The following is a 27,962-nucleotide window of genomic DNA, read 5'->3' as shown; positions in this document are numbered from 1 at the left end:
TTATATTATTATAGAATGGAGATAATGGAGGAATGTAGTTGGTGTAATGATGTTTTATATTATAAAAGTTTACTACTTTTGGAATGTATACAATTGGTGGGACGTCCCAAAAAAAAAACTGTATACAATTCATTGGGACAGAGGGAGTAATACTTACTCTCCTCAACTTGTGGTTGAAACCCTTGGAGGGAAACAAGACTCTCGGTGTACTTGATAATCATGCCCTTTCCATCACCACCGTGAAATCCAAGAGCAGAGAGCGAAGAACTCTTGGTACAAGGAATCGTATACAGTCGAAACACCTCCTTATGCATATCAAACGCAATTATGTCTTTGCCACTTGTCATATACAAAATCCCAGGTATCCAAAGACTCTAATGTGGATTTTCTAGCCGATTTGCTTGATCACGATTGATCTCTAATTCTTTAACCCTTTTTTGCCACTCTTCGAGCAAATTATGCGTATAAGATTCGGTCATCCTTCCAGCCTCAAGCTCTACCTTTAGTTGCTATATTGTTGCTTTAGCTTCCACTACCTTCTCCTTGTATTCACTTGCTTTCTCAAATTGTTGTTTCAGTGTCTCAATCTCTGATTTGAACCCTATCATGATATTTCTTTGATTGCTAGCCTCCATTTCACAGTCTTTTACTTTTCCATTCTCAAAATTTTCAGCAATTTTTGCAATATCTGTAGCTCAACATTTAGTCGTTTTACGACAGTCTCTGTTTTTGCGAATCTGAACATGAATCATCACCTAAAATCGAGTTCAATTTGTGAGAAAAATACAAACAATAACAACCAATCAATTTCTTGTAATCAGGCAGGACAGAACTTAATTAGGATGTGTTGAATTTCTGCCAATCTTCAATAAGAATATCAACTACGTACACTGACCAGGGTCTCCATTCCACAATAACAGTAAAAGCGAAGCAACTAACCAAGCAAATCTGTATTGTTTAAATACTACTATATCCATCTGTATCCATTTCCTTAAAGTATCAAATGGAAGTATAGTGTAGCATTTATGATACTGTGTGGGTTAATCAATGAAAGCCAATCATGAGCCGTTCCGTTGACAACTTATAACGCATAATTAAGCACAGACATATACAGTAATAAGTAAAATAATCAACAAAGGAGTTACTCGCTCTATATACATACAGGGTTGCGCTCTATAGAGAACACGTTTTAGTATGAGAACATTGAAAACACTATTATTCTACTGCAGAACAATACAACATTAAAAAAATAAAATAAATGCAAAACAGTTGTTCTACACACTTTTGGAAAAGGGTAGAACAATTGTTCTCATTATTCTCACGTGCAAACTGTTCTCATTTGAATCACTGCCTATATATACATATACATATTGTAATAGAAACCATGGATTTATGGTGGGCTGATTTCAAGACTCAAGAGACAAGTATAGTAATGGGATAGATACAGCAAGTGAGCAAGTCACCCTTGCTTAAATGTTTGAATGTACAGCTTTAGAAGAATCCATATCCTGTGTATCGACTAACCAACCAAAAGCTCTGTGAGCCAACATCAAATTGTTATATTATTCAAATCTTTAATGAAAATATGGTTCTTGGTTCACTGTCACACAAGCAAGCGGTAATAAAAATACGACTACATTCAATGATAAGTTGGAGTTGGAGTAACTAAATTCACAAGACGATGACAGCCAGCATTGCTACTAATACTTACTGCTTTAAGTATCTATTACTTTCAACTTGTCGTTGAAACCCTTGGAGGTAAACAAGACTCTCGGTGTACTTGATAACCATGCCCTTTCCATCACCGTGAAATCGAAGAGCATACTTCTTAGCCTCATTATCATTTTCTGTGACAAACTTTGCGGTAGCCAGAGAAGGAAGAACTCTTGATATGTTGTCATCAAACTCTAAATCCAACAATTTTGTCCAAAACACCTCACCACAAACGTCGTTCAACACAAATAGACTAAGAGCGGATCCATCATCGGATTTAAAAACCATAGCAGCCTCACCATTAAACTCCAAAATATCTGACATTTTACAGGGAGGAATCGTATATAGTCGAAACACCTCCTTATGCAAATCAAACGCAATTATATCTTTGCCACTTGTCATATACAAAATCCCAGGTTTAGCATTCACCACTTTTGAACTGGCCCGCAATGCCTTTAGTGTTTCAGGAACTTGAACGTGTTTCCAGGAATCGGCTTTTGAAGAATACAGCTCCGCTTCTACTCCTGCAATCCTAAGAAGCTTGTAGTCATTAGAAATAGGATCGAAACCTAAGGCTAGTAAACCTCGATAGATTTTCAAGTTTTTGCTAGGACGAGGAAGCAACTTCAACAGTTTAGTTAATGGATTCCATATATATATAACATCGCAATAAGCATTAGATAAACAAACAAGACCATCACAAGAACATATGTATTTCATGCCGTTGACATTAGGAGGCAGGTAAAACCTATATGAATCTTCAGGAGTATAATGGACATCAATGTGTCGATCAAATGATACGAAGTTTAGTAAAACTGCTGGTTTTCTACGGGAATTGCTGAGGTGAGCTCCCACAAATTGAGTGTCGGATATCATCGATCTCCAAGATTTGCAAACTGATTTAAAGCGGAGGAGTGTTTTAACAGGCAGCCATGAAAGGACTATGAAGATAATTTCTTCAGGTAAATAGTTGTCGCGCCCTGTTTTAGCCATTCATCACAGACGCAAATTGATGGGGGCGGAGTTTGTCATTCATAGAATTTATAGGATCGTAGAAGAGCGATTGAATTGGAATACTGCAGCTCATATTGGATTAGGGTTTTACCCCCTATTTTAAAAGCTCTGTCTGGTAACAATTTTTTAGTAAGAGCCCACTGATATTTTATCCGATTCAATAAATTTAATTTATAGAAAATCTTGTCATGTTAGTCAATTTGTTTTAGAATTTCAGGTGAATTATATCTTTTTTATATTACTATAGTTATATTATATAGTTATTTGAATTGTATATAATCTTTTTTGTCAAGAATTTCTTTCATTATTATTAAAACACAAATTTATTTCTCCAAATTTTAGGAAAGGAAATAATTATCAATTTATTCATAATAGAATGCGTTCCAAATTAAAAAGGAATTACATCTTTTCGATATAATATACGTTTGACTTTTTACACATAACTTTAGGTGCTTTGATCATATAACAAATATTAATATTTTTGTAATTTTCTTTTCTGAATAAAAATATATCATAAGTATTTTTATTCAAAAAAATTTAAGAAATACTAATTTTAACCATGTGGTCAAACCTCCTAAAAATATGTGTAAAAAGTAAAACGTCCTATATAATGGACCAGAGGGATTATTCAAAATTGAAAAGATTTCGAAATAATATGTAAAGAGAATCAGATTATTTTTTATTATCTTTCTAATATCCTCAATTTTAAAAATAAAAATAAGAAATCATCTGAATAATATATTAAGAAAAAGTTAATACTAGAAAAGAAATATCCTAAATTTCCTTTCTAACATCCTATGTCTTATATGAAAATATGAAATTGTCCGAATCATATTTATCCCTTTTCAAGAGGTTTTGTGATTCAAAAATCAAATTTGGTATCAGGCTATCTAGTGAGTTTGTCTAGAGCTCAAGATTTTGACACAAGTTATTTAACAGCTTTTTAACTAAGTATTTAACAGCTTTTTAATTTTCTTAATAGTTTGCATTTATGATTTACTCGCAGAATCTAGGTTAAAAAGCACTACTCGAGACGCATCTTTACTAATCTAGGTAACTTGAATGGTGATACCAGGGTTGCTTGAAGCATGGGTGACATCTCTTCTTCAAGCACAAAAAACAGTGAATCTCTTGGAAAGCAGGAATTGAAGCGACTTATTGGGCTTAAGGATTTAAAGTCACTGGCTTATCAAGATGCAATTTTGTTGATCAAAAGTCTACAGGCTCACCCTAAACAGAAGGATATGCAATTTTTATCTTATACTTAATCAACCGACCTTTTTGTAATCGGAAAAACAATGCATAGTCTGTTTATATCCAATCTAACATCAGAAGAATAGTGATTGTCAGGAAGCGTGGTTCTGAGATACATCATCAAAGTTGTTTTTACTGTTTTAATAGTCGATTCAATTCATCATTACCGGAAAATCCACCAAGCATGGAAAGAGTTCGGAGATTGAAGTCTTGATAAAGACTAAGGAATGCTCTCCCTGTTAAGGCATCATCCATAAAAAAAAATAAAAAATTCATGTCATTAGAGTCTTGTAGAGTCCCCAATTTGCAAAAGCTTATTCTTCTAATGTACAGATTTCTTTTGCAACTAAATTTGAGACTTGACTCTCACAAAAAAAATAAAAAATTGAGACATGACGAAATAAAGCAGCTAAGAACAAAAGGGGAAGGAAACGCACAAGTATGCTTCAGATGACTAATCAAAGAATTTTATATCAACTTTTGGAGAAGCACGTTGAAAATGCAGCAGTTCATTCGCCATATTCATTTTTCCATCGTAAGCCTCATCAAGTGACACTCTCATTACTTCAAGCACCGGAGAACATCCAAGCACAAATTTGAGAAATTCCACACAACTTTTGTTGGGCAAACCACACATCTCAACTAATTTAAGATGCTTAAATGTGAAATCGGTAGGACATTCTTTCTCCCAAAAATCCAAGTCAACAGCTTTATCATGAGAACTTTCAAACTGTGTAGCCTATGCAATCAAAAAGGGTTAACGGCTGATAATAAACAAAGACATAAATACATAATGATGAACAAGTAAATGTGAGTAGAAAATAACAAGACATGTGACTTACTCCAATTTCCAGTTCTTGTAGATTAGGGGAATGCAAAATCAAGTGAAGAACATACAACACTGCATTCCCCTCTTCGTAATTTATTCCTTGAAGATCAATAAACTTTAGCCGATCATATGTAACTGGAACTTTCATAAGGACGTTACTTTCCCAAACCTGAAACAATAAAAAAAAAGAGAGGACATTCTTTGTAAACTATATACAAGGTTAGAGAAAATGGCCAACCAAAACACTAATCCTTATTCATTGAGTTTATTAAGAAAGCGAAAACACTCTTAGTACATTTACCTCTGCACGAAAGTCAACCCTTAAGACATCCAGAAACGGAGAATGCTCAAGATTTAAGTTTGAAAAGTCCCCATTCAAAATAAGATGCTTCAAATTTGGGCCATGGATGGCAAAACCCATAGGGTCCCCGACATTTGTGAATGTAAACTTTTCTAGAAGAGGGCAACCTGAAATAAGGTTTTCAATATCCTCAATAGTAAACAAGCCACTACATAGGTTAAGGTACTTCAAACATGGCAATCCACGAAATCTTAAAGGAGGTTTCACGTCCAATGCTTGAAGCTTCAATGTGGTCAGTTTCTGACAAGAAAATATATGTGAGGGTATCTTCAGACAGTTGGCGTCTAACATCAGAACTAACTCTTTTATATCTTTCCTTGATAGGAAAAGTAGCCATTGATCCATGTCAGTAGAATTCATGGAGCAGTTAGTAGATAGTTTGAACTTATAAATAGGGCCCTGATGAAGAAATAGAAATCGCATGATAAAGTTTGTAATTTCTTGCTCGGCAAGTTTGTTGTCACTCTTATATGGCACATGATTTTTAAATACGACTCGTGTCATGGTCGCCCATTGATACCTCCACTTGGTAGACAAAATGCTGGTTCTTACAGCATCCCTTATTGGCAGTTTGGTTAGGATGATATCGACGATGCTCTCGGGCAGATCGCTGATATAATCCTTCCTTGAGCATTTGTTCATTCTCATATTTAAAAGAACCCGACTTTTCGGACTATTAATTTACTCCAAACCTAAGATCCTCAACACCAAGCCTATTAAACTTGATCTTACGCAAAACCTGGACATGGACATGATTATCGAAAAGTTAAATAAAATAATTAACTATTTAATACCTAGCTTTATATCAATACATAAAATTATTTACAATCAGAGACCCGTTACTACAAGTCTACAAGCATAATCAAAGAACTAATATATGAAATCATACATGTAACAATTTGAGTTATAAACCGTGAACTATAATTCATGATCAGTATTCAAATATCTAGCAACTATGTTATGTAACTTACGTATATAGTCACACAAAACTGTATTATATAGTGTACCTCTTTTCTAGTTTTCTTCTCGCCACGCAGCCTGGAGTTTTTCTTTTCTTTTATTCTTAGCTCTCATATTCTTGGATTACACGGTGTGTGTAGATATATATTTGTTTTAATGTCCAATCATTATCCAACTTCTAAAATAATTAAGAGAACATGTGTTATCAATCCTTTTATTATTTTAATTAATCAATATACTAACATTAAAATTGCAATTACTATTAAATTAAGGACCGATTCCGTACCCGAATTCAAGCTAAACTAAAATATAAATCTAAACCAAACAATTTCGAAACTTACTATTAACCCTGGATCCTATCGCCAGGGTGGTTTGTACAATCCTAATAATTGCTCCACCCAATTCTAGCAAAATATCTTATACTCTTTATACTACTATAAAAAAACTAGAAATTAAAGATTTATATCCTTTTTATATAAAAGCGTAGGAGATTTATTATCCTTTTAAATATGTTCCGCTAAGCCAACAATCATTATAATCTTATTCATGATCTTCTACAAACAACATATTCGAAACTCGTATTCTTTTTACTTTCATGGATATTACGTTCTCAGGTTTATTACTTTTTTATGTTTCTTTTGTTTATTGTTTAATCCGGGTTTTAAGTCATTTTTAGGTTCGAGTTGAAAATTATCTCCAATTAAGAGATATGATAAAAACGGATTAAAGTTAAAGAAACAGTTTGAATGCCCTCTTTTTTATCTATAATAATTAGGTTGATATATTTTTAAAAAATATAATCTAAAAACTGAAATAACAATAGATAAGAGTGCTTCTTAAACCCTAGCCCCTTCTCTCTTTCCAAAAGGGGCCCTTGTTACTTCAATTATAAAGAGTTAGCTGCAGAGGTTTGTAAAACATAAAAGAAAGAAGCAATTATTATGGTAATTTAACAGGAAGAGGGAGAATCTATTATTAGTACCATGTTAGGCAACACGTCCCTGTCGTTTTTAATTGATATATCATTATGATGATATATCAATTAAATTCGAGAAAATTATATGGCTCAAGAAACACAAGGAATTGCTAGCCGTTTACTTTGGTGTATCTGTTTGTTAATTGCAAATACACAATGATGACCCTTGTACTGTTATCAAGTCTTACAGCTTTCTCAATCAGAGTTGTTGAGATTAACTTCAATGGCACGCCATATTTTTTGTTCAGGCAGATGCGAAGAAGTTCATCAACCAGAAGTACATTATAGAAGTCACATTGGACCAGATGGAGGATACTGATAACTTTAGCTTTACTGCTATGCTCACTAACTTTTTGCTACCAGAATTTATTTTAGACAAACACCAAACATTCAGCCAAATCCCATCATATACAATCTTACAAAGTAAAAGGCTGTGTGAACATAATGTCACTACAGTACAAGTTATTTAAAAACTAAAGATCCCTCACAATTTTCCTACTATATAACACCCCGAGAAAATATGCACCACTTCACAGGTTAACAAAATCAAAAGATAGAGTACAAAAGACATATAATTGGTTCCAAAAATCTGCTGTGTCCACTACAGATGGAGTAGAAAAAAACATCACAGATTCACAATTACCCTAAATGGAGATGCCAAAAGAGACAGAACCCTAAATAGCAAGAACCTAAATAGCTAGCAAGACCTCTAATAATCAAAACCCTCAGAGTCTTAATATCAGATACACAAAGAAAACAAATTGAGAGTACACGAATACCTGAGAGAAGAGAAAACCGAGAATATCCACCAAGAAGTTAACAAAAACCCAAAACCTGTAAATATCAGATAAACAAATTGAATTAGAACCTGATAACAATTGAAGCAGCCGCCCGAAGAGTGTAAATATCTGATAAACAGCCGCCTGAAGAGTGTAATTACCTGAAGATACAGCCACTGAGAGAGATTTGTTGCCCCCTTTAAGAGAGAACCCTAACCCGCTTATTTTTTAAAAGTGCCGCTCTTATTTTTTCACAAGGCAGCCGTCTGTTTTATTGGATTTCGCGGTGCTCTAAATTTTAATTTTAATATAAAAATAAGGGCTTGGCTACCTCAGGCCTCAGGCCTCAGCCCAAAGTACTTATATTCTTACTTTGGCCTCAGCCCAAAGTAATTTTAATCCTAATATTAGTGTATTTATTGTCTCTCGCTTTTTTACATCATACTCCCTCTGTTTCTTTAAACTTTTTTCAGTTTCAAATGTTTTCGCTGTTTATAACATAACATAATTTATTGTCTCTCGCTTTTTTACATCATACTCCCTCTGTTTCTTTAAACTTTTTTCAGTTTCAAATGTTTTCGCTGTTTATAACATAACATAAATAATTATTTAACGTCAAATTTATAAGATTAAATAGTATTTTACTGGATTCGTATTTATAAATATTTTAATACAATAAAAAATTTATATTTAATATTAATATGAAATTAAAGATATTAACGATAAAAAATGTGTATTGGCAAACATATTGACAAACGTGTTGAAGGGAAAAAATAATAATAGACGGAGAGAGTACATTATAGTAAGACAACGTATTTATTTTAGAAAATTCAAATATTCATATTTACAAAGTAAACTTGATATTTTGTATCTTCACATATTGTATTATAATTCTAATCATTTATATTTTTTAATAATATTTAGATAGAGTTAAGTTCTATGGAGTACATAAAACATTGGAGTATTGGAGTACAAATCATAATTTTTTAGTTTGATCCTATATAATATCTTTGATTATCCAAATTTTTATATAATCTGTCATTTATAAGTTGTCTTGCACATAATTGTCAATTAATCATTAATATCTTTCAACTTTAACAAGTATTAAGATTATTGTTCTGCTTATTAGTTATATTGCAGAACATAGAGTCTTATGATTTATAAAAGTAATTATTCTACCATTTGATCATGATGTTTATGTTGCAGAACATAATGTGCAGGTTGTCAAATATTTACGAATATCATTGGACAAAAAAAATTGAAATTTAGATGACTAGATTACATTTTATCAAACTTTGTACTCCAATACTCCAATTTTTTTTGTACTCCATAGAACTTAACTATATTTAGATAATAAAAAACCATAAATTTATTATTAAATATCAATTTGGTTAACCTTAGTTAGAAAATTGGTGTGTACGCATAGAGCCTCAATATTATTTGTGGCATGAAATCAATTAAAAGTTGTCATATAAAATATGACAAAAATATAATTCTATGTTCTAACGTTTTATTTAAAATAAAATAATATTTTATTATAAATATAAAATTTATTAAATAAATCAAAAGTAAATTTTAAAGGCCGCACTCTTACCATTCAGACATATGCTTCTTTAGCTCTACTTCTCAACAGTATTCAACGATATTGAAAAATAAGAAAATTGTGCTTTATCATCGATAAAAAAAAAAAAAAATCATGTCATTAGAGTCTTGTAGAGTCCACAATTTGCAAAAGCTTATTCTTCTAATGTACAGATTTCTTTTGCAACTAAATTTGAGACTTGACGAAATAAAGCAACCAAGAACAAAAGGGAAGGAAATGCATATGTATGCTTCAGATGACTAATCAAAGAATCTGATATCAACTTTTGGAGAAGCACGTCGAAAATGCAGCACTTCATTCGCCATATTCATTTTTTCATTGTAATCCACATGAGGTGACACTCTCATTACTTCAAGCACCGGAGAACGTCCAAGCACAAATTTGAGAAATTCCACCCAACTTTTGTTGGGCAAACCAAACATCTCAACGAATTTAAGATGCTTAAATGTGAAATCAGGAGGACATTCTTTCCCCCAAAAATCCAAATCAACAGCTTTATCATGAGAACTTTCAAACGGTGTAGCCTATGCAGTCAAAATAAATTAAAGGCTGATAATAAACAAAGACCTAAATACATAATGATGAACACGTAAATGTGAGTAGAAAATAACAGGACATGTGACTTACTCCAATTTCCAGTTCTTGTAGATTAGGGGAATGCAAAATCAAGTGAAGTACATACAACACTGCATTCCTCTCTTCGTAATTTATTCCTTGAAGATCAATAAACTTTAGACGGTCATATGTAACTGGAACTTTCATAAGGACATTACTTTCCCAAGCCTGAAAAAATTAAAAAAAAGAGGACATTCTTTGTAAACTAGATACAAGGTTAGAGAAAATGGCCAACCAAAACATTAATCCTTATTCATTGAGTTTATTAAGAAAGCGAAAACACTCTTAGTACATTTACCTCTGCACGAAAGTCAACCCTTAAGACATCCAGAAACGGAGAATGCTCAAGATTCAAGTTTGAAAAGTCCCCATTCAGAATAAGACGCTTCAAATTTGGGGCATGGATGGCAAAACCCATAAGGTCCCCGACATTTGTGAATGTAAACTTTTCTAGAAGAGGGCAACCTGAAGTAAGGTTTTCAATATCCTCAATTGTAAACGAGCCACTACATAGGTTAAGGTACTTCAAACATGGAAATCCACGAAATCTTAAAGGAGGTTTCACGTCCAACGCTTGAAGCTTCAATGTGGTAAGTTTCTGACAAGAAATTATACATGAGGGTATCTTCAGACAGTTGGCGTCTAACATCAGAACCAACTCTTTTATATCTTTCCTCGATAGGAAAAGTAGCCATTGATCCATGTCAGTAGACTTTATGGAGCAGTTGGTAGACAGTTTGAACCTATAAATAGGGCCCTGATGAAGAAATAGAAATCGCATGATAAAGTTTGTAATTTCTTGCTCGGCAAGTTTTTTGTCACTCATAAATGGCACATGGTTTTTAAATACGAGTCGCGTCATGGTCGCCCATTGATACCTCCACTTGGTAGACAAAATGCTGGTTCTTACAGCATCCCTTATTGGCAGTTTGGTTAGGATGATATCGATGATGCTCTCGGGCAGATCGGTGATATAATCCTTCCTTGAGCATTTGTTCATCCTCATATTTACAAGAACCCGACTTTTCGGACTATTAATTTACTCCAAACCTAAGATCTTCGACACCAATCCTATTAATCTTGATCTTACGCAAAACCTGGACATGGAAATGACTATCTGAAAGTTAAATAAAATAATTAACTATTTAATATCTAGCTTTATATCAATACATAAAATTATTTACATTCAGAGACCCGTTACTACAAGCATAATCAAATAACTAATATATGAAATCATACATGAAACAATTGAGTTATAAACCGTGAACTATAATTCATGATCAGTATTCAAATATCTAGCAACTATGTTATGTAACTTACGTATATAGTCACACAAAACTGTATTATACAGTGTACCGGTTCTTGTAAGATATCTTGACAAAAAGTAAATCAACAAGCTAAAATATCAAAGCCAAAGCCTCTTTTCTAGTTTTCTTCTCGCCACGCAGCCTGTAGTTTTTCTTTTCTTTTATTCTTAGCTCTTGTATTCTTGGATTACTCAGTGTGTGTAGATATATATTTGTTGTAATGTCCAATTGTTATCCAACTTCTAAAATAATTAAGAGAACATGTGTTATCAATCCTTTTATTATTTTAATTAATCAATATACTAACATTAAAATTGCTAGTATTATTAAATCAAGGACCGATTCCATACCCAAATTCAAGCTAAACTAAAGTATAAATCTAAACAAAATAATTTCGGAACTTACTATTAACCCTGGATCCTATTGCCAGGGTGGTTTGTATAATCCTAATAATTGCTCCACCCAATTCTAGCAAAATATCTTATACCCTTTATACTCCTATAAAAAAACTAGAGATTAAAGATTTATATCCTTTTTATATAAAAGCGTAGGAGATTTATTATCCTTTTAAATAAGTTCCGCTAAGCCAACAATCATTATAATCTTATTCATGATCTTCTACATACAACATATTCGAAACTCGTATTCTTTTTACTTGCATGGATATTACGTTCTCAGGTTTCTTTTGTTTATTGTTTAATCCGGGTTTTAAGTCATTTTTAAGTTCGAGTTGAAAATTATCTCCAATTAAGAAATATGATAAAAACGGATTAAAGTTAAAAACAGTTTGAATGTCCTCTTTTTTTATCTATAATAATTAGGCTAATATATTTTTTTTAAAATCTAATCCAAAAACTGAAATAACAATAGATAAGAGTGCTTCTAAAACCCTAGCCCCTTCTCTCTTTCCAAAAAGGGCCCTTGTTACTTCAATTATCAAGGGTTAGCTGCAGAGGTTTGTAAAACATAAAAGAAATAAGCAATTATTATGGTAATTTAACAGGAAGAGGGAGAATCTATTCTTACTACCATGTTAGGCAACACTTCCCTGTCATTGTTTTTAATTGATATATCATCATAAAGATATATCAATTAAATTCAAGAAAATTATATAGCTCAAGAAACACAAGTAATTGCTAGCCGTTTACTTTGGTGTCTCTGTTTGTTAATTGCAAATGCACATTGATGACCCTTGTAATGTCATCAAGTCTTACAGAGGTGTTGAGATTAACTTCAATGGCACGCCATATTTTTTGTTCAGGCAGATGCCAAGAAGTTCATCAACCAGAAATACATTATAGAAGTCACATTGGACCAGCTGGAGGATACTGATAACTTTAGTTTTGCTGCTATGCTCACTAACTTTTTACTAGCAGAATTTATTTTAGACAAACACCAAACATTCAGCCTAATCCCATCATATACAATCTTACAAAGTAAAAGGCTGTGTGAACATAATGTCACTACAATACAAGTTATTTAAAAACTAAAGATCCCTCACAATTTTACTACTATATAACACTCCGAGAAAATATGCACCACTTCACAGGTTAACAGAATCAAAAGATAGAGTACAAAAGACATATAATTGGTTCCAAAAATCTGCTCTGTCCACTACAGATGGGAGTACAAAAAAACATCACAGATTCACAATTACCCTAAATGGAGATGCCAAAAGAGACAGTACCCTAAATAGCAAGACCCAAAGTAGCTAGCAAGACCTCAATAATCAAAACCCTCAGAGTGTTAATATCAGATACACAAAGAAAACAAATTGAGAGTACACAAATACCTGAGAGAAGAGAAAACCGAGAATATCCACCGAGAAGCTAACAAAAACCCAAAACCTGCTATAAATATCAGATAAACAAATTGAATTAGAAACTGATGATAATTGAAACAGCCGCCTGAAGAGTGTAAATATCTGATAAACAGCCGCCTGAAGAGTGTAATTACCTGAGAGAGATTTGTTGCCCCCTTTGAGAGAGAACCCTAACCCGCTTATTTTTTGAAAGTGCCGCTCTTATTTTTTCGCTGTTTGTTTTATTGGATTTCGCGGTGCTCTAACTTTTAATTTTAATATAAACATAAGGGCCTGCTACCTCGGCCCAAAAGGACATTAGATTATTTATTGTCTCTGGTTTTTCTAGATCAGAGTAAGACAACGTATTTATTTTAGAAAATTCAAATATTTATATTTATAAAGTAAACTTGATATTTTGTATCGTATTGTATTATAATTCTAATTATTTATACTTTTTTAATAATGTTTAAATAATTAAAATTCATAAATTTATTATTAAATATAAAATTGGTTGATCTTAGTTTGGAAATTAGCGTGTACGCAGGGGAGCCTCAATATTATTTATGTTATGAAATCAATTAAAAATTGTCATACAAAATATGAAAAAAAATATTCTATGTTCTAATGTTTTATTTAAAATAAAATAATATTTTGTTATAAATATAAAATTTTAAAATTAAATCAAAAGCAAATGTATAGTTAATTTTTAGTAGAAATTTGAATGATTTTATATACATACATAATCATGCAAATTTAAGGTAGTTAATGACATGATGCATTGACAATAGTATGATAACAATAAACTGAAGTCTCATGGATATAACTAGAGATGTTCAAAAAATCTGAAATTTGAAATCCGATCCGATCTGAAAAAAAATCTGAAAAATTCGATCTGAAAAAAACCCGGTCTGACCCGGCCCGGTCCGAGGGCCTAAAACAGGCCAAGTATTTTCAAAAAAATCCGGATAAAATTCGGAATTTTGAAAAATCCGAGTTTTTTATAACTAAACCAGGCCTAGTATTTTTGGAAAAGCCCAGCCCGGCCTGATTTTTAAAAAAGCCCGGCCCGATCTGGTTTCAAAAAAATCCGGACTTTTTTTGACCCGGTCTGGATCTGACCCGAACATATCTTTTGTGCATCTCTAGATATAACAATCGATTTTATGTAAGATGTCTAATTGTCTATGTCTTCTCTCTACCTAAGATTGGTGGAGCTAACAAGAGTTGTTGTTTTCTTAAATTTACAGTCTACTGGTTTAAAACCCGTGCAATGCACGGGCGATTATAAAATTTGTTATTTTATTGTATATTATTTTAGATTTAACAAATTCGAAAGTAAAATTGTGGCATAATAGTGTGATTAGGAAAACTTTTATTTAACAGCTGAATAAATTCTTGATAGTTAAATTCTTCAAATAGCTAATTTATAATTAGGTCAGATATATATATATTTTTAAATGAGAATGTTAAAATATATGTTTTTACATGTTAATTCCTCCGTTCTTGAAAATCTGCCTTTTTGATTTTTTCGCACACATTTTAAGATATTTTGACCACATAGCTAGAAATGTTACTTTCAAATATTTCTTTTTATGAATAAAAGTATTGATATAATATTTTTATTCAGGAAAAAAAAATTCAAAAATAATATTTGTAACTATATAGTCAAAACACATTAATATGCGTGCCAACACACACACACACACATTGCCTGTATTAATTGTAGAAGATCAATTTTTTTAGTTTGAAAATATTAAAAAATTAATTTGTTTTAGTTAAAAAGGTAATTAGTGTATTCCTCGATGTTCATTTAAAAAGATTGAATTTTTTAGTTAGAAAATAAAAGAGATAACATATTTTAGTTAAAAAGATATTTGTTTATATAGATAGGCCTGTATTTCGGCCCAAAGTTAAAAAGATAAATTAGTTATTTAGATTTCGGCTCAAGTACCGAGCGGCCAAACTTTCAATGTTTCGGTTTTAATAGTAAAAAAGATAACATATTTTAGTTAAAAAGAATAACTGGTTATATAGATAAGCATGTATTTCGGCCCAAAGTTAAAAATAATAATTAGTTATATAAATAGGTCAGTATTTCGGCCCTAGTACCAACCAACCAAACTTTCAAGCTTTAATAGTAAAAAAGATAACATATTTTAGTTAAAAGAATAATTGATTATATAAATAGGCCTGTATTTTGGTCCAAAATTAAAAAAAATAGATTAGTTATATCGATAGACCCATATTTTGGCCCAAGTACCGACCGACCAAATTTTTAATGTAAACTTTCAATGTTTTGGCTTTAATAGTAAAAAAGATAACATATTTTAGTTAAAAGAATAATTGATTATATAAATAGGCTTGTATTTTGGTCCAGGATTAAAAAAATAGATTAGTTATATATATAGGCTCATATTTTGGCCCAAGTACCGACCGACCAAGCTTTTAAAGTTTCGGCTTTAATAAAACTAGCTTATAGCCCGTGCAAGGCACGGGAGTTTTTTAATTATTTATAAATTTTTTAAATCTATTTTAAATGGTGTGAAAAAATTTAATTTATCAATAATAAATTAAAGTTTTCAATAAAATAAAATTCGAAATTATGATTTGTTTGTAAGTTATAACTGTTGTAAATACACCATCACAGTCATTAATGGCTTCAAATAAATAAATTATTGTAATCAAGCCATTCCTTTTCTCGTATGTATCATGCCAAAGTATTAAATTATTTCAATCAAATTTTAATATATTTCGAGAAGAATTCATTACGCCAACTCCTATTAGATTATATTCATAAATGTATTTTATATTATATTATAATGTGATTTAAATATTTTTCAAAAAAATTATATGGTTCTAGATTAAAATTGATAAACATAATTTGTTTTGAATTATGGAAGGGACTCGTAAACATGCAATAAGAAGGTAGAATCTATTTTGGATTAAGAAAATTTTTTTGTATTCGTTCCTCACATAAATTCGGCTTATTAATTTTAAAATATATTATAAAAAATTGTGACGGTGCGATTTATATGATTCTACAAATAATATTGGTAGGGAATATTTATTTTGAATTTAAAAAATAATAAACACGTGAAAGACAGAATTTATTTGGATTCAGAAAAGAAATTATAAACATGCAAGTATATATCAATTGCCTTATAGAATAGAAGTTAATTTAGTTCAAATCTAACGTGCTTATTTTTTCAATACACGATCCAACGGATATTTTGAATTTTTTCAATACATGATCCAACGGATATTTTGAATCATAGTACCATGCTACCAAATTATCTGTTTACGCTTAGTATATGATAGTATAGATGTCTTTAGGTTATCGATGGAATTACTGTTAAATAATCCATGAACAAACTTGGGCTTGTTTACAAGGTTCAGATTATTTCTCCTTGTTGGTACTTTTTTTAACATTGAAGTATAATCTTATGTGCATCCAAGGATCAATTCTTTGATGGCCGAGCCTGATCTCTGTGAATTGTTTCCTTGTGGTTGGGGTGTCGAAAGGTGCATTCAACAAATAGGCTTTACTCACTGCCAGACGACACATTCTTGGTTCAAAACTAGTCTGTAGTGCTGTCTTTTTTACATAAAGATGTATCCGGTCTCGTGCTTACGCCGATGACAAATAAAAATTCGATCATCACATCAAACACGACGTTGCAGGTGTTCGCGAGGAAAATGCCAATGCCACTTTAACAAGTCAAAATGAGATAAATCATGCACTAGTGCATCTTCCCCTGTGTAAAGGTTATCATCAAGCAATTGTAGACAGCTATTTCATATCATTCAGCAATGCATACACAGTTCACTACATGATTGAAGAAAACAAAAGAGCAGTCTAAGGGCATACTTTAGTTCCAATCAATATGGAAAGATGGGTGTTTGGTTGAAACAAGATCTTAGGAAAAGTGATCTCAATTGGCATGCAATTAGGTACAGCAAGCTAGCTAGCAACTAAAACACTTCAAAAGAAGTATTAGAGTCGTCCACTTAAGAATGTTTAAGTAGCGTAAAAACAAACAACTGGGCATCACTCGTCACACCCTTATTATTTTTGCTTTTCTCGCATGTAACCTCTACTAGTCCATATTATCTTTATATTACTTTTCGGTGTTTTGACCAAATCACTTGTCGATTATGCATTGCTCTATTCTTTTTATTATTTAGATCATTATTAATTATTTACTATCTCAGATATTTAACGGTAATGATCTGATTTCTTTTGCTGCTAAGAAATTCACAACTCATTGCAAGTTTGAAAATGCCAGTTTCCCGTGCCACTCTTTTTTTCGTTTTTGATGATTTCACACTCGCACTCCCGTCTTGTATTTTACAAAATTCAAATTCTCGACTTCTGTTAAACACGGAGTGAGATAGGGGAAGTACAATCGCTCAAATTAGATCATACCCATCCTGGCAAGAAATTCGGCTGCTTTCATCTAATAAGACATGGAGCATGGCTTAAGAATCCCTGTAATCTAATTTTAATTTAAGGTATTTTAATTTAAGGTATGATAAGAATAAAATCCCCAGAAACTTGAGCATCTTTGTTTACAGTGTATATATACATCAAGAATTAACTAAAACTTGTGACATGAAAGCACGAGACATTCCTCATAACTTCAAGTAAGTTAGCATCAATTCTCCACCTAGTTGGGAACTTATACAAGGATCATCATGGCTTGTTATTCCTTATGCTCATGCCTCTTGAGTGACTTTAGTATCTCAAATTTGATGAACTTTTGTCAACTCTTGATTCGGTTGCCAGGCCCTGTGAATTTATCAACAATGAAAATTCTGTTCCAGCAATCCAGAGTATGTGGATCCTGTTTCGCTACTGTGGCCAAATATGATTCTGATACTGTTTCCCCAAAATATGATTCTGATCCTGTTTCGCATGTCTTGGTTGATAGAGGCAGATAATACCAAAAGTCCAAAACTATTCTCTGTTTTTTTTTTTTGTTTACGTTCATTTCAATAGAGTGCTAACCGAAAAAACATATGTCCTGCTTACTAAATATTGCAAAACATCAGCATGTGCCGCGGAAATATCCAGCTATAAAATATCGCAAAACATCAGTGGAACATATCTTAGAACATATGCTCTCTGGTTAGCCCTCCATTTACGGGTACTCCACTGAACTTTTGTCATATAATAGATAATACTAGCTGAAGATACTTAAGAGTTCTCCTTTGATTAATTTTCTTTAGTTAGGATCCTAATTATGTTTAGAACCTTCTAAATTTTAACTACAACTTTTGAATGTGTACAGGTGCACAGAACCTAGTGGTTGGTTTGTCCATTTGGTCTAACGTGTGCAGATTTAAAGTTAAATCCGAAATTTAGAATCAGATTACTAATTACTCTGTGTTATACAGATTAATCACGCATTAGCTATAGAAGAACCTTCAGCAAAGAGAATCGAAATAAAGTGGTAAATTTGGTATAGGCCCAGAAGCATTGTTGGATTATAAATGGCACAGTTGATGAATCAGAAGCTGATTCTTTAGTAGGGGGAAGATATTGATATAAACTCTCATTATCCACAAATCTCTAGTGCCGATTCCATGTAATGTCACTGCTGTCAATTCTGGATACGTATGTTTGTGTGTTACGTTAGCCTGGACCACCAAGCAGGGTATTCATGAGTCTGTGGAATCCTTCACTTTGATGATGTCGTTAGTGGCCAAGTCACACATTTATGCTTTCTAGACGAAGCACTGCTGTTGAGAACGCAATTTATTAGCCGTTCTAATTAGTTTATTAGTGATGCTTGTAAGTTGTAAAGCTGCTGGCCAGTAATGCGTGCTGCAATTGCTTAAGAAAGCAAATGATTCGTGTTTTAATACTCCTAGTTAATCTTTTCTCTAAGATTAGGTAGTATAAAGGCTCGAGTAACCAATGCCTTCGTTTTACACCATCAGGTGTTTTTTTTATTGGCGCATTATTGCATGAGTGGTATTATAAGAACTTGAATCGGTAAATATCTTGTAGATGTATACAATGAAATATTACATGACTATATCGTTGACAGAATGACTTCCTGTTAATACGAGGTCGAAAAATTATGTTCGTTGTTCTGGTTGAACATAAGTTTAAGTTGAAGTACAAGAGTAAATATACGAATCCGGATTCATTAAGCAGGAGGTCTCCCATTAATTAAATTTACATAACCAGCATAAAAGTATCTGTGACTGCGCCGCCATCTCCACTTAGTTGAAGAGCCTTTTCTTGGCTTACCTCACCACATTTTGTGTATTCGAACTTAAAAATGAAGGTATACATCGTTAATGTCATCAACAATACTATAAATAAGAGACCAGTGAGGCAGTGACGGATCTGGGGTCATCGACCAGTTCTCGCACCTGAACATTGTATTAGAACAATGAACGTTGTTGAAGATCAACTTGAAGCTGAGCACTGTTTGGGACGAATTGAGACAAACAAATGAGAACTTGATTGATAGTCATTAAGTTCGCGAACTAGAAAATCCTGGGTACTTAAGATCTGCAAATATTGTTTGAAACCCTGCTTCTCCTACAAATCAAAATTTATTACTATTTGGGGGAGTGAGTGGAAATCTTGCGAGGAAGTTTAAGCTTGTCACCAAAATTTCCATCACCATTATTAGGCCTGTCTCTATCGCTTCACAAGTATATTACACAAAACAAATTTAGTGGAAGCTTACGCTGATAGTTAAAATCATGCACCAACTAAATCTAACTCCAAACCTAACCTGCACATGTGACGTGCTTGGTTTTATAAATCTTACAATCCTGAGTAAGCAGCACGATGAGACTTAGTACGTCCTACATCTACACTCCGTACAACAACTAGTCCAATTTTGGTCGTGTCTAATGACCGGCAATTTCGGGTTTCGGGTTATAAATGCATGATAAAATTTAAGACGTCAGTAGTCTAGCTAGGGTGTTGATAAATAAGTAATGAAATATAACTGGAAACGTGAAACAATTGAGAAGAGATAAAGAGTATGGAGTAGAGAATGCAATGAGAATAGTAGGAGTCTGTTACGTTGGTGAGGAAAAGAGTGTGAATAAGAAAAGGAGTAAGATGGGAGTAGTAGACAGGGCACTAGAATGAAAGGTTTGTGATAAGTGGAATGGAATCCAATATTACATCCTTGTGTGATTCCCACTTCCCAATTGGTTGGGATTCCCTGTTTCTTACACAATCAACTTTGTATGAATCATGTCATGGCTACTCTCTCAACTTAGCTTTGATTCCACAGCTGCCTGATTCATGCGTCACCTTGATGGAATATTTCCCTCTCTCCATACCCCTTGGAACCTCTCTCTCTCGCGCACATCTCTCCCACACTCACTATTGTTTACATTCTAAATACTACATTTAGTTACATGCACTTGCCTACATATATATTCGCATATATTCCCGCACAACACAATTAGCTAGACACGAGTCCTAAAACGACTCTCACATTGTACTCTATGCAAGTGTACATCACTTCAATGTTGCAACTTGGTTGTGATTCAGCCGACCTCCATCTTACAAAGGGGAGGGCTTTAAGAGAACTTGTATATTTAATATGAATAATTAATGATTGTAATCAAAGTTTAAAAATACTAAAGGAGATAACTATATTTTAATTGCCATCTAATGAAGTGTTTTTATTTGGAGAAGTGATTACTGGTTTTTGCAAAAAAAGAAAAAAGAAAAAGAAGAGGTGTAATTATTACTGATAACAATATATACTTTTCTGCACGATGTTCCTTAACCCCGTATTAAAATAACTTTTTTTTATTTTGACAAGAACTTCTCAGTAAACACATAGAAAAAAAATTTAGAGTTTTTATTTTATTTTTCTCTCTCCGTCTTTTGTTCAATTATCTCCTGGGTCTCTTGATGTAATTGAACTCCTTTCTAATATAAATTTATATATGTATTTTTGGGATGTTTATTCTTTGATTAAATAATAAATCTGTTTTGATGATGTTTTTGTGAGAGAAATATTTTACAAAATGTGACATTGTAAGGAAAGAAAACATCAATTTTGTAAGTTGGCTCTATTAATATTCTAACACCTATAATAAAGCAAACATATTAATCAAATGCTACTCGATTAATGTTAAATAAGTAGTATCTTATTTCTTACTTTATTAAAACTACAAAAGAAATGATTATGGGAGATTACTTGCTCATGAGAATTATCTGCACCTAGTTGGCTAGTTACACAAGAAGTTAGTAGCGTTTTGATCTTCTTTAGTTGGTTCCCGCTTTATATCATATATCTTTCATCAGTTTTGGCACCACAATTTTTTTTAGAGTTGGCCCCACAAATCTTTGATTAAGTTGGAGATTAATTTTTTCTTGTTTAGCTAAACCCTTGGGAGTAAGTAAAATGATTGGGCATCAATACATAATTAGAATCAGCTATATTCAAATTCTATTGATTTTAATTTTATTATATTTATTTAAATTTTTCAGTTAGATAATATGGTAAGGATGGGTATACCTGTTCTTAATCGGACCAATTATTTATTCATGTGATTAAATATATATATAATTATTTATTTATGTATTTGTAGGATTTAAGATATTAGGTGTTGATATTCCAAACTTATAATTCGATTTTAACTTGAATTAGATATTGTTCTACAAATTTTACATAAATACTATTTTTATAATATTTTGCACAAACATTTCACTGATCTTTATAATAAAAAAAAAATGCTACGTATCTCAACTTTTTTAATTTATTTCCCAAATTCTAATGGATAATATTTGATAATTTTAATAAAAATAATTTAATATATTAATAAATCATTCAATTAAAATAAATTATTATTATGATATTATTTTGAAGAAAAAAATTGGAGCAACTTCGGGTACACAACAATTAGGTGCCTGATATTTACTTAATATAACATGGTATGGTATAAAAACAGGCAGGATATTTCCCTATATTGTTTTTTCATTTTCATGTTTTGTTTACATCACCTTCTCACTGTCCACACAACACCCTATATAAACCCCTGCCTCCCCAACAATTGAGCAACAACTTCAAAAACCAAACCTTCCAGCTTCAGAAGTCTCTCTCATTCCTCCTCAGCTCTTACAATGGCGCTTCGAAGAACAATATCAAAGCGCCTCTTCAATAAAACACCCATAAATTTTCCTCCCGCCCCTGCTATACATCAAAATGCAGCAAAAACAAACTTCAAACGCGAGCTCATCACTTCCCCTGACTCTGCCACCGATGACAGAGGCTTTTTTCGTCGCTTCCTGCAACGACGTTCGATAAATCAGACCTCGGCCAAGCTTCCGGAGTTTCTCTCCATGCCTGTTGGTGATAAGCTGAGGGAAAAGCTCTGGCCTATTCATTTTGTTTCTTCAGAAAATCAAATTCGGTTTGATCCGCCAGAGAGTGTCAGCGGGATATCTGTGCACGAGGCCAGGAAGATTCTGCGGTCCGCAAGATTGGAGAAGCTCAGATCAACACTCAAGCAAATTCCAGCGAACTCGGTTGAGTATTCTCAGTTTGTTAAAATCTGTAGTGATGTGTGTGAAAATGACGAACAAGGTGTAGAGTGTGCTAAAATGTTGGATCAGGCTGGAAATGTCATCGTTTTGGGCAATATCGTGTTTCTCCACCCTGATCAGGTAAATTTCCCTCCATACTTGTGTATTTACACAGGCACACATCACATAGACATTTTAATCAAAATTTAACCCATGTCATTTTATAAAAGATCTTGTAACCAATTTTGCGTCTTTCTGTCACGCAAAGAATGAGTATTGTGTTAGAACTTATTTTCATCAATCATACATAAGTCACGTTATTTTGTAGGAGTGTTTTAGTTTCCAAGTTAGTTAAATGTCTATTTCGATCGTGAGAGTTTGGTAGCTAAATATCTATTCTGTGAATGCTCCAGGTGGCAAGATCAATGGAGAAGCTGATTTATGAAACAATAGCAACCCCGAACGACTCCAGAAAAGAACAACTCGAACAAATGGAGAAGCAAAAAGCAGTGATAGATAGAAAAGCCAAGTCGATGGTGAGAGCAGAGCTGTATGGTGGGCTGGGCTTCATGCTTGTGCAAACAGTGGGGTTTATGAGGCTAACTTTCTGGGAACTAAGCTGGGACGTGATGGAGCCCATTTGCTTCTTTGTCACGTCTCTCCATTTTGCCCTGGCTTATTCTTTTTTCCTGAGGACATCAACAGAACCCACATTTGAAGGTTTTTACCAACGTAGGTTCAAGGCCAAGCAAGAAAAGCTCATGAAAATTCACAACTTCGATGTCGAAAAATACAACCAGCTGTGCCAAGCCTTTTACCCCAACTCGAATGTGAGATCGAAGTTTGGAGATTTTGGGAAGTATTGTTTCTAATAACGCCACAGCCACTGTATAAAGGGTTCGTATCCCAGATAAGCAGGGCATCGAAAGACGATTGTATAATGTTAGAATTAAGACGAAAGAATTGAGAAAAATGGTTTAAAGTGTAGAGTAGTCGCTAGAAGGTTTACATAATGGAGTCCATGGTGATGCCTAGTTTGCCATCCACTGTTTTTAATTTGCTTGGCCAAAACTAGAGTAAATTACAGATTGTGTACCTGTACTTTGCCACATATCCGATATGTGTACCTGTAGTTTCGATATATCAAATTGTGTACACCAAGTTTGAAAAACTTTACATAATGTGTACAACCGTTAAAATCTTGTTAACGGCGTTAGTTTGTCTTTGAAAAAGCTGGTGACTAATAGGGGTGTGCATTCAGTTAACCGGAACTGAAATCGAATTTTTTTTTCGGTTAATCGAAACCGAAATTTATCAAAAACTTCTACTGAATACCAAACCGAAATTTAATTTTCGGTTATTACCGAAACCGAAATTCTTAAAATATAGTTGAAAACGTGAAACTCTCGCTTGCAAGTCTGATATCTACAATTTTAAATCATCAAAGATCCAAGCAGAGCAAGTAACAGCAGTCAGCAGCCAATTTTTTAGTTTGTAAATAGAAGATAAACCGAAAATTATAAATTTGGCTCCCGAAAACCGAACCGAAATATAAATTTCAGTTAACTGAACCGAAATTATTTTGGTTATTCGGTACGGTTTCGGTTAACCGAACCGAATGCTCACCCCCATGACTAAACTACAGTTTAGTCATGTTCAAAAATATGCTAAGTTGTGGAATTATGTTAATGAGGTTAAGAAAGCAATGCTTGATGTAGTAAAACTGCAGTTTAGTCACCAGCTTTTTCAAAAACAAACTAACGCCGTTAACAAAATTTTAACATTTGTACACACTATGTAAAGTTTTTCAAACTTGATGTACACAATTTGCTATATCGAAACTACAGGTACACAAATCGAATATATGGCAAACTTCAGGTACACAATCTGTAATTTACTCCCAAAACTATTGCCGTTGATGGACGGAATCAGATTAAATATATATCGTGCAGATACGTGTTCTGTTCTTAACGGACACTGTTACCCTTTGGAGTTGGTTTGCGTTTTGTTGTTAAAGAGTTAATAAGACTTGCGACAGGCAAATGTTCAAGAATCCCTGCTTGTTCAATGAAATTAATTAGTACTGTATCATCATTCGTCCACGTATTATCAGGTCTAGCTATTTCAAGCTTTCCGATTTCTGTTACTATTTACGAGAATTAGTGAATGGTCGGTCACCCGTGGTATAGATTCGTACTATTTGAAAATATTTATAAATTTCTCTATCTAATTTGGCGAAAGCCAAAATTGTGGTGAGCAATATCAGAGACACGACCCGAACCCCGACACGAACCCGATCCAACCCAAAACTCAATTTACTGAGACAGAAACCCGAACGTGACCTGAAAATCATCTGATTGACCCGAAATGGACCCGAAATAACCCAAAATTAGAATATCATTTCTAATAACTTCAATTTTCAGTTTTATTCAATTTTAAGTGATTTTAGCTTGACCCGAAATCGACCCGATTGCTGACACAAACACGACCCGTTACCCGAAATTGCTACCCCGACTCCACACAAGTGTGAGGATGAATGACCCTGTGGCCTGTGGGTATTAGGCATTTTACACAACAACAAAAATAAAAAAATCATGCAACTACGAAAGTAATTTTATACTGTACCATGTCTTTTTTTTTAAATTATAGTTTCAATCTTAATTTTAAAAAAATTATTTCAAGAAATTCAGCTAATAATCTTGATATCATTGAGAAAATATTAGCGTTGATAATATTAGCGTTCACCAAATTTCTTCTTCGTTCGTATCTTTCATAAGAAGGGCTATTTGATAATGTTTGTCGGAGTATATTCATTTATTTTACTTGAATTATTTAAATAATAATATAAATTAAATTTTTTAAGATTTTTCTTAAAATTATGAATAAAATATATTTACCTGTCAAGTACTTAAATTATGCACAAGAGTTCGAAATGACAGAACATTTAATTTGAAAGGCAAAAAGTAAATAATATAACTTTACTTCTCTTCTGGAAGTAAAATGACCACAGCACAGCTATTTTCCAAATAACCAACCAATTAAACTACATACACCTAAAGTCCTAAAGTAAGGAGACATGGAGGTATGAGAACTGGGTTAATGACTTAGTAGGAGTGCGAATGGTAAAATTTGGAAAGTTTATGATTTAACCACTTATAAAATTGAGACTATTATTTATGCAATCAAATAACTAATTTAAATATTTATACATGAGTTTGAAGTTATGATTTTTGTTAATTAGAATTATTAACTATGAACTAAACACGTTTTTAAAAGGTTTTAATCAGTAAGTTTATTTAATACTACTGATATAGAAAAAGGTATAGTGAGAAGTTAAACAGCTATGATAAAAATATTTGAAACTCCCTTAGGGTCTGTTTGGGAGTGCTGTTAAAAATTGCTGTGCGGTCAGAAAAAGTGCTGGTAAAAAATGTGTTGTCGTAGAAATCAGATAAGTGTTTGGTAATTTTTTTTGATATTTGCTTATTTTAAATTATAATATAAAAAAATATTTTTTGTTGTGAGGTTTGATAGTAAAATTTGTAACAGTGTCCTGCAAAAGCTGAAAGCAACTTTTTCCAAAAGCATGGGAGAATCTGCTTTTTCTAAAAGCAGCTTTTCAGCCAAAAGCTGATGTTCAGAAAAGTTGCTTTTAGATTTACCAAACAGTTTTTCACCTATTTTTCAGCAAAAAGCTGCTGTTGCTGTCTGCAACAGCAACCCCAAACAGTACCTTAACCGGCCAGAGAAAAAGGGGTAAATATTAAATTGGTGTGGAGTTCATATATCATATCTGTTATCATTTCAATCATTTAAGTCACAATAAATATCAACCAAGTACCTCTAATTTTTAATTCAAAGAGGAAAAATATTATTTATAAAGCTTGACACGTTATTTTTGAATACTATGTTATGATTTTTAGTATTTATGACAATATATTTAGATTTGACAAAGTTTATTTACCATTTAATTTTTATTATATAATTATTATTTTATCTTAATTAAAAATAAATAGTAAATCAAATTGATAAAATCTAAATATATTGTGATAAATACTAGAAATCATAACCTTTTATTTAATTGTGGTAGCATTTAAGAACAATGCGTAGAATTTTGTAAATTATATTTTTACTCTTTGAATTAAAATTTGGAGGTACTTGATTGATATCTATAATGACCTTCATGATGGAAATGATACCGCTTTAAGATTATTAAGCGCTTCACTTCAAATCTGGTATTTAACTTTGTAGTAGTAAATAGTTCATTGGGTCAGAGATGAAGTGGGCCACAAGAAGAGGCCCATATATGATACAAGTCCAAGCAGCACTGCAGCAGAACATTGGATTAATTGGATTAAAGGGAGCCGATTAATATAGGATTATTTCATTTTCATATACAATCAAATATGTACACTAATATCTATCAAAAAAAATAAAAAATATGTCCACTGATATTTTCTTAAAAACATGATAATCTCTACTGGGAAAATCTCGCCGATATTAATATGAATTTTTATAATATGATATTTTTATTTTAGCAACATCATTTTCAATGATTATAACATTGAACACAAATAGACATGCATGCGATCCTTCATTCAATTTTCAACAATCATAATCCAAGAACCGGATGGCTTCAGTTCAGCAAGACAGCAAGCAGTACCGCAGAAATCATGTCCTACAGATATAATATTTCTTAAATATTCATAGTTCATTTTTATAATTAACTTATCGGATTAAATTAATATCTTGACTAAATAATCGAAAACCGTGTAACTAGTTGAGTTAATTAGCCATGTCACCTGAAATTGTTTGATAAATATTGTTTTACTAATTTTTTTTTATTTTAACCAGGCACATGTAAATATTTTAATTCTAATTTTTTTAAATATCTTGTTGAAATAATTTTTTGAGCTAAAAAATTATTGAATCCACATCCACTAATTATCAAAACTAATAACAATTTATTCACATCATCAAATCTTTGACACAGCTCAAATCTCAAATCTCTTATCATCAAACATCCTACTTTCCAACAGGATTATAATTTGTATAATCGTCTAATTTTACAAATATATTGGTAAGGGTTTCTTTGAACACGGGAATCACCCATCAGCCCCAACCACAAGTCACACAAGACACAACACACTGATTTTCCTTTTCTGCCACGTAACCGATGCCTCCGCTATTTGAACTCACTTAACTCAGATAGAGATTAGAAAGTGTTCAA

General features: G+C 32.5%; 4 protein-coding genes across 9 annotated transcripts; 1 reads left to right on the top strand and 3 right to left on the bottom strand.

Moving 5' to 3' along the window:
- Positions 1-48: 48 nt before the first annotated feature.
- LOC108216666 (putative F-box protein At3g17480) lies at positions 49-2,870 on the bottom strand. Of its 3 annotated transcripts, none has more exons than XM_017389492.2 (2): positions 1,712-2,868; positions 49-755 (listed from the first exon to the last, which is right to left on the bottom strand). In XM_017389492.2, exons 1-2 carry the CDS (start codon positions 2,704-2,706, stop codon positions 752-754), a joined length of 999 nt encoding a protein of 332 aa, XP_017244981.1. In that variant the 5' UTR covers positions 2,707-2,868; the 3' UTR covers positions 49-751. The 3 variants fall into 3 exon arrangements, with proteins under 3 accessions (XP_017244981.1, XP_063947086.1, XP_017244982.1); XM_064091016.1 differs by lacking the exon at positions 49-755 and having other exon boundaries at positions 1,538-2,237; positions 2,462-2,870; XM_017389493.2 differs by lacking the exon at positions 49-755 and having other exon boundaries at positions 1,538-2,245; positions 2,462-2,869.
- A 1,365-nt stretch (positions 2,871-4,235) lies between these two features.
- LOC135146742 (F-box/FBD/LRR-repeat protein At1g13570-like) lies at positions 4,236-8,174 on the bottom strand. Of its 2 annotated transcripts, XM_064092745.1 has the most exons (5): positions 8,048-8,174; positions 7,887-7,941; positions 5,112-5,910; positions 4,824-4,979; positions 4,236-4,720 (listed from the first exon to the last, which is right to left on the bottom strand). In XM_064092745.1, the coding sequence occupies exons 3-5, from the start codon at positions 5,817-5,819 to the stop codon at positions 4,436-4,438; spliced, it is 1,149 nt and encodes a 382-aa protein (XP_063948815.1). In that variant the 5' UTR covers positions 5,820-5,910; positions 7,887-7,941; positions 8,048-8,174; the 3' UTR covers positions 4,236-4,435. The 2 variants fall into 2 exon arrangements, with proteins under 2 accessions (XP_063948815.1, XP_063948816.1); XM_064092746.1 differs by lacking the exons at positions 7,887-7,941; positions 8,048-8,174 and adding an exon at positions 6,179-7,871.
- A 1,354-nt stretch (positions 8,175-9,528) lies between these two features.
- Positions 9,529-13,452, bottom strand: LOC108216099 (F-box/FBD/LRR-repeat protein At1g13570). Of its 3 annotated transcripts, none has more exons than XM_064091129.1 (5): positions 13,368-13,452; positions 13,204-13,258; positions 10,403-11,221; positions 10,117-10,272; positions 9,529-10,013 (listed from the first exon to the last, which is right to left on the bottom strand). In XM_064091129.1, the coding sequence occupies exons 3-5, from the start codon at positions 11,108-11,110 to the stop codon at positions 9,729-9,731; spliced, it is 1,149 nt and encodes a 382-aa protein (XP_063947199.1). In that variant the 5' UTR covers positions 11,111-11,221; positions 13,204-13,258; positions 13,368-13,452; the 3' UTR covers positions 9,529-9,728. The 3 variants fall into 3 exon arrangements, with proteins under 3 accessions (XP_063947199.1, XP_063947200.1, XP_017244269.1); XM_064091130.1 differs by having other exon boundaries at positions 10,403-11,217; XM_017388780.2 differs by having other exon boundaries at positions 10,403-11,201.
- An 8,807-nt stretch (positions 13,453-22,259) lies between these two features.
- Positions 22,260-23,903, top strand: LOC108217789 (calcium uniporter protein 4, mitochondrial). The gene is made up of 2 exons (XM_017390680.2): positions 22,260-22,873; positions 23,146-23,903. The coding sequence occupies exons 1-2, from the start codon at positions 22,331-22,333 to the stop codon at positions 23,602-23,604; spliced, it is 1,002 nt and encodes a 333-aa protein (XP_017246169.1). The 5' UTR covers positions 22,260-22,330; the 3' UTR covers positions 23,605-23,903.
- Positions 23,904-27,962: the final 4,059 nt, after the last annotated feature.

The sequence above is a fragment of the Daucus carota genome, chromosome 4 (assembly GCF_001625215.2).
Source record: "Daucus carota subsp. sativus chromosome 4, DH1 v3.0, whole genome shotgun sequence".
Classification (NCBI taxonomy): domain Eukaryota; kingdom Viridiplantae; phylum Streptophyta; class Magnoliopsida; order Apiales; family Apiaceae; genus Daucus; species Daucus carota.
The sequence above is the reverse complement of the archived record's forward strand: the minus strand, read 5'-3'. Positions and strand labels throughout refer to the sequence as shown.

Bases quoted from the DNA above. Each gene is read 5' to 3' on its own strand.
- LOC108217789 (XM_017390680.2), top strand. From the start codon at position 22,331: ATGGCGCTTCGAAGAACAATATCAAAGCGCCTCTTCAATAAAACACCC. The intron at 22,874-23,145 runs GTAAATTTCCCT...TGAATGCTCCAG, and splicing joins TGTTTCTCCACCCTGATCAG to GTGGCAAGATCAATGGAGAA.
- LOC108216099 (XM_064091129.1), bottom strand. From the start codon at position 11,110: ATGAGGATGAACAAATGCTCAAGGAAGGATTATATCACCGATCTGCCC. The intron at 10,273-10,402 runs GTAAATGTACTA...TAATTTTTTCAG, and splicing joins GGGTTGACTTTCGTGCAGAG to GCTTGGGAAAGTAATGTCCT. The intron at 10,014-10,116 runs GTAAGTCACATG...TTGACTGCATAG, and splicing joins TACAAGAACTGGAAATTGGA to GCTACACCGTTTGAAAGTTC.
- LOC135146742 (XM_064092745.1), bottom strand. From the start codon at position 5,819: ATGAGAATGAACAAATGCTCAAGGAAGGATTATATCAGCGATCTGCCC. The intron at 4,980-5,111 runs GTAAATGTACTA...TTATTGTTTCAG, and splicing joins GGGTTGACTTTCGTGCAGAG to GTTTGGGAAAGTAACGTCCT. The intron at 4,721-4,823 runs GTAAGTCACATG...TTGATTGCATAG, and splicing joins TACAAGAACTGGAAATTGGA to GCTACACAGTTTGAAAGTTC.
- LOC108216666 (XM_017389492.2), bottom strand. From the start codon at position 2,706: ATGGCTAAAACAGGGCGCGACAACTATTTACCTGAAGAAATTATCTTC.